Source organism: Notamacropus eugenii, chromosome 2, assembly GCF_028372415.1.
Source record: "Notamacropus eugenii isolate mMacEug1 chromosome 2, mMacEug1.pri_v2, whole genome shotgun sequence".
Classification (NCBI taxonomy): Eukaryota; Metazoa; Chordata; class Mammalia; order Diprotodontia; family Macropodidae; genus Notamacropus; species Notamacropus eugenii.
The window spans coordinates 68,678,355-68,691,144 of NC_092873.1; the positions used below are offsets into that span (position 1 = coordinate 68,678,355).

The 12,790-nt window shown below is 47.2% G+C and overlaps 1 protein-coding gene across 2 annotated transcripts in view; it reads right to left on the bottom strand.

Moving 5' to 3' along the window:
- Positions 1 to 3,691: 3,691 nt before the first annotated feature.
- Positions 3,692 to 12,790, bottom strand: part of COL6A2 (collagen type VI alpha 2 chain) — a 49,192-nt gene continuing 40,093 nt past the window's right edge. Inside the window, exon 28 of one of the 2 annotated variants that reach the window (XM_072640792.1) lies at positions 3,692 to 5,922. In XM_072640792.1, the coding sequence (XP_072496893.1) occupies positions 5,324 to 5,922 (599 nt within the window). In that variant the 3' untranslated portion in view covers positions 3,692 to 5,323. Of the gene's footprint in view, positions 5,923 to 10,174; positions 10,949 to 12,790 lie in introns of those variants that run through there. The other variant, XM_072640793.1, reaches the window with a different exon arrangement.

Below are 12,790 nucleotides of genomic sequence, written 5' to 3' on the forward strand. Positions count from 1 at the left end.
TTTCTGGGAGACCCAGTCCTCTCAGTTAACTGCTTTTTCCTTCCATCCTTTGTTTACAAAATGGAAATGATTCTTGAATCACTCTGTAAGAGCAAAGGAAAAGTTGGACCAAAAACACAATAAAATGATGTGGTGTAATTGATAGAGAGTCAGTATCAAGGTCAAGGAGACCTGGGTTCAAGTCCTGCCCCTGACAAATAAGGGCTTTGTGACCTTGGATGAGTCTCTTCCCCTCCCAGTGCCAAAGAAAACTCCCACCCTACAATCCAACCCCCACCTCAATGCTCCAGTGAAGCCCCATGGTTGAATACAAGTAAACCCTCATCACCATCACTCTTACTCCCTTTGGAAGACCACACTGGACTTAGAGGCTGTGACAGTGATAAAAGACTCTCCCTGTTATTGACATTCCATTATATTTCACGTTACAGGGATTACATATTTCATGGCATTGAGGTCATTTATTCAGCCAACAGTAAGCACGTGACTGGTGTACTCAGCTGAGTTCCTAGACCTCTCTCCCTCCATCAGATGCATTCAGATAAGAAGATCTTGGAATTCTACCTCTGCACCTGAGAAAGTCACTTCACCCATGTCTGCCTCACTTTCCTCAGCTGTCAAATGGGAGTGCTAAAAGCCCTTATTTCATAGCATTGCTGTGAGGAAAAGGAATGAATAAATAGAAAGCCCTATGTAAATGCCAGTTCTTATTATGGCCAGGTGTGCCAAGGTTAGTCTTGAGAAATTTCTTTCTTATAATGAGTACGCTTCCTGTTTGTGCCCACCCAGAAGTATCTGTCTGCTAATATAGGGATTTGTTGCATTTCTAGCTTTTCCAGAGCAACAAAGACTTTATGCATCTGAGGATAGATCATATTTGTTATGTAGCATCTAAGGAACAGAAATGGGATTGACCTAGTTCTAAGTCAAGGCATTAAGGAACAAAAATCACCCCAGTCACAGGGGACGTCTCAGGAGCGCGAGTAGAGTTGAGAATCCCAGGGAAGGCAGCATTCAGGCACCTCCTTTTGGGGTCTCCTTTTCCTGGAGTCTAGGCACCATGTTAGTGGGCATTTAGCACATGATAAATGCTTAGTGATTGAATGACTGCCCACTTGTGCTTATTATGTCCTCATGCCTGGTATGCATCCAGCTTATCTCTAGTTCAGTACACCTCATTCTGTAGCTCCTGGCATGACTCAGGAACCCTTTGCACTGATGCCAAAGCTGTTGCATATGCCATGTCCATAGTCACCACTTCATCACCGTAGCCCAGATGTCCTGCCATTCCTGCACATGGCTTCCCTTCCTTTCCTAAGCAATCCTGTCCTCTTCTATTTGGCATCTGCCCCTAGTGATCATGGCATTGTGGAAAAGAGTGTCCTTTCTAATTAGGACCCATCTGAGACAAGCATTTAATCTATACATGGGGGGAGATCCAAAGTTTGGCTAAGATATATTATCTGAGCTCCCAGTATGGAGCTCCCAGGCTAGGAGATACTGTTAGGGAATGGGATTTGCATTTTTAAACCAGAATTTTCAAACGCAGAAATAGTGAGCCCCTTGCCAAAGACAAAAGCAGCTAATGGTAAAAATGGAATCTTGGAAATCTAAGTAAAATCTGCAAAGGATTTTAACTAAAAAAAAGAGAGATAGAAAACTATTCACACACACACACACACAACATTACATGCAATAAGGAATAGCTACAAAATTGCCATAGAAATTCACAGGAAATAAAATCCAGGAATGAAGGCAGTGGTAAAACTCAAGGCTACAAATAAATGTGCTTAGTATGGATGACAAGCAAGATAAACTAAAGATTCTAACTCAAGGTGGAAAAACTGGCCTCATATGTGTCCCTGATACTTGGTGGGAAGAGACCCAGGACTGTAATTCAGAAAGAACAGTCTAGGTAAAAACCAAAACCAAAAAGAAAAAGTAGACTTGTCTATCAAGATGTGAGGATACATGGGAATTAGAGGGAAGAATCCATGTGTGCTTTCTCTGCCAAAGAGGTATTAGGGGCAGGAGGCATTTCTCCATCCTTTTCCAGGGGAAACAAAGTCATTCCAATGGTGGGGTCAGTTTTGTTTTTCTTTTCATCCACATTCTTGTAGTCCTCATCTATATGGTCATGGATTCTGCTACTTTGTTAATTCAGTTGATCTTTCTATGTTTCTCTGAATTCTCTGTATTTCTTATTTTATAAAGCACAGTATATTCATGTATCACAATTTGTTTAGACACTTCCCCGTTGATGGGCATCTACTTTGTTTCCAGTTCTTTGCTGTCATAGAAAAGGTTGCTGTGAATATTTTGACACGCATAGAATTCTTTTTTCCCCATCTCTGCCCTTCTTGGCATATACACCCATTGGTGGGTCAAAGGGTATAGACATTTTCGTTCTTTTTTGAAAAAGCATACTTCCAAACTGCTTTCCACAATGACTGGACCAATTCATAGTTCCACCAACAATGTATTCATTTTCCATATCCCCTCTAACTGACTAATTCTGTCTTTTGTTCTCTGTCAATCTGCTGAGTATAGTATGAGGTGCAAAGTTCAAGCTCTTTTGGTGTTCGTTTCCTCTATTATTAGTGATTTGGACCATCTTTTCTGTAGTTGATAATCGTTTGAGATTTTTCTTTGAGAATCACTTGTTCATATTCTCCGATGATGTATTCATTGGGGAATGACTCTTGCTCTTCTACATTTGCATTAGTTCCTCATGCATCTTGGCTATCTGAGCCTTAGCAGAGTCTTACCCCTCCCCTCTTTTGGGGAGAGATTCTCTCCAGCATTGCAGCTAATGACGATAGCAATAACTAGTATTCTATAGCACCTTTAAGTTTGCCAAATGCTTTACAAGCATTATCTTATATGAACCCAGGGAAATAAGTTCCATTATCATCCCCATTTTACAGATGAGGAAATGGCAGCAGAAAGAAATAAGATGACTTGCTTAGGATCACACAGTTAGTAAAAAGTGATACCCAGAACCGAGCCCAACCCTCCAGAATCCTCTGAGCAGGGCAGAGAGCAGTGAGCCTATCACCTCCTATGTTCTGAGCATTAAATCTCTTATGTGGAGTCTAGGCTGCTAGTTCCATTACTGGACGTGTCATACCACTGACTCATTCGGTAGTCCGCACCAACTCTCAGGTCTTTTCCTAGAAAACATTTTCCAGCTAGGTTTTCCCTGTTCTGTAGTTGTGAAATTTTTTTGAACCCATGTGCTGAACTTTACAGTTATCTCTCGAATTTCATCTTAGTAGACTCATGCTGTATTCCTACCTGGCAGGGTAGGGATGTTTGGGTGGGGTAGGTCTCTCTAATTCCAGGTCACCTGCCAGTGTGATATGCATACCTGCCATCACTACCTTCTTCCACATCATTGGCCCAGACTCCTGTGACACTACACTGAAGACCTCCACCCAGGGCGATCCATCTCCGTTGTTAATGACTACTTTGGGATCTAGACATCCTGCCTGATTGCACTGCATTTAACACGTAGGATAATAACAATGCGAATAGGGGATAAGTCTCTGTGGATAAATGGAGGTGGAATATGGAATTTCTGAGTTATTTAACCAGATGACCCAGGATTCACTGTGGGGAGAATATCAGCAGGTCTCAGGCACGCCCATTTCACCCTCTACAGCCAATCAAAACACGGTAAGCCTCTTCGTATTGGAAGGCAAGAAATAAGTTTATTGGTCAAATGTCACACAGTTTGTTTCTGGAAAAAATGTGTTGGGTTTGAATTCTGTGGCTGAACCTGCTGCCCACAGTGGCACATGGAGCTAAGAGGAGGCAGCTTCTCATGGAAGGGGATCAAGGACAGCCAAGAGAAGAGGTGAGAAGGAGGTCTGCAGCCCGAGTGGGATTAGGAGGAAGGTAGTGGTCGTGCTGTGGGGGTCCTAACTCTAGCAAAGACAGAAGCCGGAGTTACATTGCCAGGACCAGGTTAGCCACAGCACGAAGTCAACAGCCAGGCTCTGCTGCCTTTTCTGAGGAAGGCCTGAGTTCACGCCTGAGGGGGCACATGGGGGCCATGAGAGCGAAGGCAGCCCCAAGTGCAAGGAGGGAGCAGCAGGCGAGCAGAGACGAACGACCCTGGGAAGAACAAGGCTCTCTGCAGCGAGGGGAGAAGCGAGAGGTTTGAGCGAACAAGACGAGCACTTATGCGGCACCGAGTGTATGCAGTGGTCCTCCACCATACTGCTCTCAGATTAGAGGTGGGGCAGATGAGGCACCGATGGAGGAAAGGCGCCGAGAAGCTCTCCTAGCATGCAGGGAAAGCAGTGTGAGAGCGCTAAGAAGGCAGACAACCATCCAATGAGAAACGGGTTCTTGGGGCTGGATTCCAAAAGAGTGACGGGACAAGGGCGGAGCAGCACATGCCGGCAAGGAAGCACAAAGCTCGAGTCCCCTCAGCGCGAACCTTGACGAGGAGGCTCGCGAGAGGCTGCTGAGAAGGAGGGGGCAGGGACAGGGGGCCTTGGGTCTAGTTATTTGGAGGTGTCTCCTTGCTGGATGATCTTGGATGGGATACCACGATGCTCATGGTAGGTGCAAGAGGCACGAGTGGGACCCTGCAGGTCCTGGTGTTGGGAGGTGGTGAAGAGACCATGGCGCTCCAGGAAAAGCATTGCGCTGTGTGAGTGGGCTGGACTAGCGGGAGCCAGCGCCACTCTAATGATGTCTGCTCCCTTGTTCACGCTCCTGGAAGCTTGGCATCCGCCTCTGCCGGGGGTGGTATCTCGAGGGTGGGGCTGAAAAGTTGATAATCTGGACTTCGTCAGGATGAGGGAGGGAACGAGAAATGGGAAGCCTGGGAGCATCCTGGAGATTCGTGAGGACACTTGTGCCTCATCTTCGGGGGATGCTGAGGTTTCCCCTCTATACACGGCTCTGATGTGGATCTCTCTGTGCACCTTGCACCCCGACACTCACACACACATCCACGCAGAGTGGGGAACTACTTGGTACTTGAAGAAGTATTGGAAAGGTGAGGCTATGACTTGGAGGCTTGCGTTCTTGTTCTTGATTTAGCACCATTAAGAGTTTCGGACTATTTACTGCTCGTGGTTCATCATGAAGAATCCAGATCCGTTCTTTGCCTGGCCTGCAGGGTGCTCCAGCTTCACAGGAACCCCACCAGGCCCAGGCGTGGAGCTCCCCATCACTGGCTGAAATCAGAGGGGAGGAGCGGGACCGCGTCTCAGGCGTCTGCGGACATCTGTGTTCTGGGGTCAGGAGGGGGTGGGGGCCACATGGAATGCTTGGGACATGAGCCTTCTGAAACCTTGCCTGGGAGCTAGCAGATCCATCTAATGAACCTGTCAAAGAAACTGGGCTGAGACAGGCTGTCGTAGTCCTTCTCTTGGAAGATGGCAGAACGATCCCCCAGGCTGATCTTCATAAGCAGGTCCATGTCCACGTCACTTCCCAGGGCCAGCACTGTGGGCACGACGTCCTGCTTCCGCATGGAGTGCAGTGACTCATTGAGGCTCATCTCACCAGTGATGCCGTCGGTGATGAAGACAAAGGAGAGCTCGGCGTTGCGCCGGGCCCCTGCCTGCTGGTCCATGACGATGTTGTTAATGGCGTGGATGATGCCGGTGCCGATGTGGGAGAAGGAGTTGAGGTATCGGATGTTACTGAGGGCGTTTTGGATCACAGTCAGGTTGGAGGTGAGTGGGAAGACAACCTCCTGCTCGCGCTCGTTGCCGTACTGGAGGAGGGCCACGCGTGCATTCATGGGGTCGTTGTGTCGCCGGGCGAGGGTCAGCCTCCGGGCCACCTCCTCCACAAAGCGGTGAGCCTTGTGGAAATTGCGCTCCCCAATCCTCTCCGAGCCGTCCAATAGGAAGACAACGTCAACAGGCCGTTGAGTACACTGGGCTACGTACAGTTCTGGGAAGGAAAGGAAAGATTCAGTGATGACAGGAAGGAAGGGCAGCCCCGAGCACGAGGGAGAGGACAGAGAGCCAGCCGTCATGTCTAGAGTCCTGCCTGGCTGAGAGCGGAGATGTCTGTTGAGGGATCGTTGGGTAGATGTGGAGATATTGGAGAACATGATTTAGGATTCTGGAATGCACCACCTCTGGTCAGATTATGAGCCAGGCCCAGAGATGGCTGCCAGAAGACCCCTTTCTCCACTCATGGTGCCAAGCCCATCCCCCTTTACTCACTACCTGAATCTAGATGAGGAGTTCTGGGGCCATCACTTAGCTCCATGGAAGACAAGTGAGGCAGAGATCTGGTGCTAGAACACGGCCCATTTCTGAATCAGCAGGTATCACCTGGTATCACAATTACCTTATTTTCCTGAAAACATGAGTATTTTAGAGGCAACATGCTATGGTGGAGATAGTCAGGAAGACTTGGGTTCAAATCCTGCATGACACATACTAGCTATATGACCATAGGAAGGTTACTTAACCCCTCAGTGCACTAGTCAACTCCCCAAGACTATACTTTTCCAATAAATTGCTAGTCTGCATCAGCAAAAGAAGTTTCTTCATCAGGACTAAATCACTGGTCCAGTCTAAAACATACCTGTCCCATTCCAAATGCTATTTCCCCCATCTGTCCTGTTTAGTATCCTCCCACCCCCTCCCCAAACAATCAAACCCCAAACTTGACAATGGCCAAAGTCTAGAAGAGACACTCTAGTCTAGCATGCCAGTCCATCTCTTTTCTTACTACCTACAACTTTCCAATCCATTTAAACAATAGGAGGAATGCTGCAATGCTTTGAGCCAGGACACAAGTGTGGAGATGTCTTCAAACTCTGGGGCCCCATTGCCTTGTTGGAATCAGGCCATTGGGCAATGGCCTGGAAGGAAATAAGATACAAGAAAACAAAATCATCGCATGCTCCAGTTGCTGACTCTTTATCAACTGGGAAAGTCATTCTCCCAGTTTTGTCCACCCTCTAGTCTCTCCCCTGTTCACCTTTCCCCCTCCTGGCTGCCTCTAGTCTTCATTTTAACCTGATAGTAAGGACAGCTACATGTGGCTTCTACGTCCCTTCTGACATAATAGAAATGTGCCAAGACAGACAGAAGAGCCGATATAGTTCAATGGGACCCATTCATGTCTCAGGAATGAGAACACTTCCTTGTTTCCCCCTTTTGATTTTTTTCTTGTCTTTTAGTTGATTATCTCCCAGAAGTGGGGTGAATTTCTTTCAAAAATCATGCTAATAATTTAATGGGTAAAGTGAGCTTCTGGTGAGAAACTTCCTCTGCCTATGCAGGCTGATACCTACTCTGTACCTGATATCATCTTACTGGGCAGTTGAGGGCAATGGGAGGGTGAACAATGCCCGATGCTAACCCTGGGTCCCACAGTCAGGAAGTGTCAGAGGCAGGATCTGAATCCAGGTTTTCCTCCCTTTGAGGCCAACACTTTATCCACTAAAGCCAACTGCCTCTGATGATTCTCTTTCACATGCACCTCTGCAGAATATGACCTCCTTGAAAGGGAGAAAAGGTAAAGAAGACCTTTTCACACTGGGAGATGGTTGTTTTTGCTGCAGTCTGTCTGTTGGCATTGCTAGGGCCACAAAGAAGATCGAGCACTTGATTTGGAATAGGGAAATCTACGTTTGGATTCCAGCTCAGCCACCAGCTGACCTGCAGAAGCTTAAGGGAGTCTTTTCTAAGTTAAGGCTGTGCCTTTGTTTACTCCTCTGTAACATGAAGCAGTTAGATGAAATGATCCCAGAAGCTAATGACACTTATCTATCCCAGAAACCACATCTGGATGGAATTATGGGACCACAGTCACATGCACCTATCATTTCCTTTCTGTTGGCCCTATACAGACTCCCAAGCTCTCGGACATTTGGCATAGTGGAAAGAGCAAAGGACTTGGAGTCAACAGACCTCTGTCCATCAGGTCCTGGTTCTATTTGTAAAGAGCTATGTGCTCATGGGCCTCTTTCAACCAGTCTTCTCCTATGTAAATGGGGTTAATTTCACCTCTTCTGCCTCCCTTGTTGGGGTCCCACGAGGTTCAGATGATACCCTTGTAACCTCCTCCCATCACTATGGAAATCCTTTGAATGGGAGCAACTTGGTCAAGGTTCAGGCACCATTACCTGGCCATTGTCCAGGCTTTTGAGTTCTTTGTCTCCTTGTTCTGAATCTAACTGGGATCAACTCAGCTGGGATCATCTCCTTGGAAGGTGGCAAGAAGACCACCTTCATCCTGCTCCCTGAATTCCCACTGGCTCAGAAACCCTGATTTTTAATGAACTGATGAAAGACTGAAGTGTCTGTCTAAGACTCAACCTCAGATGGAGAAGCTGGCTTCAGATGTCCTCATCCTTTGACCCTCCCAGATGCAGCCTTGAGACTTCCCTTCCCCTAGGGAAATGCTACACATGCATCCCCTCATTCATTATTTTCTTTCAAGGGGCCTTGACCCCACAACATACATGGCCAAGACATGGCTCCCCACAAAAGAGACACACAGTGACAAGAAAGCCAGAGCTTCAGCAGCATTTTCTGTCAACATATTAATGTACATGAAACATACAAAAGACAAAGAGAGTCACATATAAAGCAACATGCAGGCATGGGAAGACATGAGGATGAGTCCCTAGGCTGTCTTCCCTTGAGAGAGGCCCACTCTTCAGGTGTCCCTGGTTTCATTCATACAGTAAGACTTCTTTTAACCCCTCATTACTTATAACGATCAACAAGCCAGGAAACTTTCAGAGGGGACCAACCTAGATTGTGCAGAGTCTTGAGAACACAGCCTGTGAAGGAACTGAGAAGAAGAGAAGGTTTGGGCAGATAGGACAACAGATTTCATCTGTCAATGTGGTCAATTTGGACAATGTTCTGTTGGCCTCAGAGGGCAGAGAGGACTAAGCTGGGGATGGAAGCTGCCAAGAGGTAGATTGAGGCTGGATGTCAAAAAGAACTTCCCATCAGTGAAGGCCGTCCAAAAATGTAACAAGCTGCCCCTGGAGGTTGGGAGCCTCCTCTTTCTGGTGGTCTTCCAGTGAAGGCTGGATGTCTACTTGTTGAGGTTATTATAGAAAGGATTCTTTGATCAGGAATAGATTGGCTCAGAGGTCCCTTCCACCTCAGAGGTTCTGTGGCTCACCATTAAGCCCTTCTCTGAAGCCTCATCCCAGTCTGAAGATGATCCTGGGTTGTTGAAGACTATCAGGTGGAGCCCAAGCTCTGACAAGTCCACTAAACTGGAAAGGCCTGGGTCTGGGGCCAGCAACGACCCCAGTGGAGCCCAGTGAGAACTGTGTGTCCTTTGTGTGAGGACCAGTGTAGCTAAGGTGAGAGAAGCTCATGACCAGGGGCTCGCCCCCAGGTGATACATTTTGGGGAGCTCCAGCAGGTCATGAAAACTGACCACCAAGGTGGTAAGACTGTGCTGTGCATTGGCAGAGGAGGAACTCCCCCCTGATAATGACAGATAAGGGTACAGGTCAGAGCTCCTTCCAGTGGTTCCTTCCAGGGACCCTCACCTCGGGGGAGTTGTTCAAGATTCCAGGGAAGCATCAAGAAAGTAAAACAGCAAACAAAACACAACACAGAAAAAATCACAGACAGTCACAATGGAAACCAGGTGGAGAAGATATACAAAAACACACATGACCAAAGCGGAACCATAGTGAACACCTGCTTTCTTCTCTGACCTGACAGGAAAATCCACAAAGAGCACCATTTGCAAAAGTGGGTCAATGAGGCTCCGGGGAGGAATGCTTAGCACTGGAAAATGAGTCACCATTCTCACTTCTATTACTCTATTCTGAGCACCAAAGAACATTTTGTCCACAAAATCACAGCCAAACTAGAGAACAGCAGCATTTCCTGGACACAGCTGCCACACTAGACTGGGGGAATGGTTAAGGGACTCTCATCACCCACATTCCAGGCTATGCCCACTGTATGTCAGAAATGTTGATTGGCAGCAGGGTGAAGGGTGAGAAATGCCAGCCGATGCTGGGTTTTTTTTCAAATCACCAGATGTCTGTTGGATGTCCAGTTAGCTGGGGGACCTCATTCCTTATCAGTTCAAATGATCTGGCAGTGGTGGATGACCAGGCATTTTGGATTTGGAAAAGGGAGCCCTGAAGTTTCAGGGATTCCCCAAAGCTGAATTCTGAATTTCCTGGCACAGGAAGGGGTTCCTTTGCCCTGATTTATTTAAATAAATATTAGACCACATAAAATTTGCATATCATATCCAAATGGAACTAGCCTTGTATCCAGTCCTTCATTTGCAGTGCAAATATTAGCTTATGTCATGATGCCATTGGGAAATTTTTTTCCATGTCATTTAAAGATGATTCCTCTATAAATCTATTCATATAACACTTTTGTCTATATATAATATGTTTAAAAGTATATGTCATCGATATGCAATGTCCAGTCTAGACTTGTTATCTCACCCATCCTCCCGGCTCACTCAGAATCACGGGGAGAGCAGATTTCCCGAGACATTTTCCGACATAGAATTCCACCCCGTATGCTTGATTTGCCACTCCTGTGCCAAGACGCAAACCATGCTGTCAGATTGTTGTGAGTGGTGGGGGCGGGGTGAGATAACTGAACCTGGCTGGACATGACATAGCCCGGCTACAGCCCCCGCCTGCGGCAGGCGCTTCAGCAGAGAGCTAGCACGGTCTCCGGGTCCCCCACAATGTCCCTGTGCACCATCTTAAACGTGTCAATGAACAGGTCCATCCAGTCCTGCCTCTCGTCTCCAGTGGCGAACTTGGCTCGCTCAGCTGTATAGACCAAGACCGCCACCAGCTGGGAGTACGCCGCGGGGTCCTGGCTGTGCTTCGTGGAGTTTAGCAACTGTTCGATCAAGGGGATGGTCCTGGGAAAAGATATGTCGGGCCCTTCTTCTGTGCGGAGGAAAGTAACTGGGATTTCGCCGCTAAACGGCTCCCCATCTGCAAGTGAGTGTCAAAAGTAGGTTTTAGGGCATTCTGGCATCGGTGGGGGCCCTGCCTACTGGTCTGATGGACAGTGTGACCAAGGCAGCAGTCCTCTCATGGCAGAGACGGGCAGCACTGGGAAAGGCTTAAGCCAAAGCACTGAATCCACCCTTAGCCATGGACTGACATGGTCAGGTCAAGTCAGGGCACTGTGGCATTCAAGAGCTGCCAGAGACCTTGGGGATTTATCCAGCCCAAATCCCCCATGGCACAGACATGGCAACTGAGGCTCAGACTGGAAAAGGGCATGGCCCAGGGTCATAGAGTTAGCTGGGAGAACCATTCAGGACTGTTAAAGGTTGCCGATCTTGAGACAAGTCTTCATAAATACATGCAGATGGTTAGTGGGGTCTCTTGTCTTACGGGGCATCCATGGCATCCATGGCAGTGGCCTGGAGCTTATAAGCAGGACCTCAGAAAGTCCATGTTGCCTTTGTCTCATACACTTGTGTCATCACACACTTGGGATGGATGTGAGCAGGTTGAACTGTTTATCTTTGTAGAATTTTTGTTGGTGGGAAGCGACTTGACTCTACTTTGACCCTGTTTAATGAAGAATTAATTTGGGTTGCAAAGATGGCAGAATGCGTGCTGCCATCAAGAGGCCCACAGAAAGTTATTGGTAGGACTTGGACAGTGTCTAATAGCAACAGGGTCTGGTCAGTTCATCCAAAAATCCAGGTTTTTATCTGTTTGCTGCTAAAAGGCAAGTTTGGCTGGACTTTTTACTCAGGACTTTTTACCTTGGAGGTATGTGGACTTAATTTTGATGAATGCTCTTTTGATAAAAAAATTACAGATGTTAATTTAATATTAAATTTAAACTAAAAAACTAAATTATTTCTATTTTGGAGCTTTGCGGGAATGGATGGGCCATCTAGGCCTCTGGCCATGCTTTCTCTCTTCCATTTTGACTTTTTTCATCCCCTTGAGGGTAAAGGAGCAGAGCAAAGGACAGGACTCAAAATCAACGTCTTTGGGACCTGGTTTGCATCTGGGTAGCTCCTTAGCAACTTGTTATTTCTGAGGAACAGGTTAATGAATCTGGGGAGGAGAATATGTGTCAAAATGGCCAGTTTGTGTTAGGCAAACAGAGTGGCCAGTTGACTGAGTCTAGTACTTTTCAGCTTGTTTGGTGACTTTGTGGGTGCTGTCTAATTCTTGGCATGGCATGCTAGGTGTCTGAATACTTTGGGGGATGTCTACGAGGGCAATGAGTCAATAGGTGGACAATTTCTAGCTGGTAGATTCTTTGTGCTGGAGAGAGTCCAGCCCCATGACTGTGAATTACACCCAAGTCACTGGGCAAATTAAAATAAGAGACAGGCAATAGATAGGAGTCCCTCCAGCCAGTTGGCACCATTGGTGATCAACAGTAGCTTAGTGGACATGGACATAGGATTCTAGAGCTGGAAGGGGACTGAGAGGACATGGTTAATTACAAAGCATGGCACATGATCTATGCCTTGTCATCATTTATGATGATTACCATCAATAATTACAATAGGCAGGCTGTAAGCAGGAGCGTGAAGGGGGTGACTCACCTCCTGTTTTATCACTTCTTATTGGTTCCTATGTAGGGTTTGCCATCTCCATCCATGGTAGCCATTGGGTGGAGCATAATACTCATGTGGTGCTAGAGGGCAGATCACCCTTGTCTGCTCCCAGTTGCAGACTGTGGCCCGCCATTTTGCAGATGCACATTGTTAGTCATGCCATTAGAGGGGAATGGGAGGAGGAAGTGTGGAGGTCAGTGAAAATCCATCCCCACTGCTGGGGATGCCTCAAAGCACACAG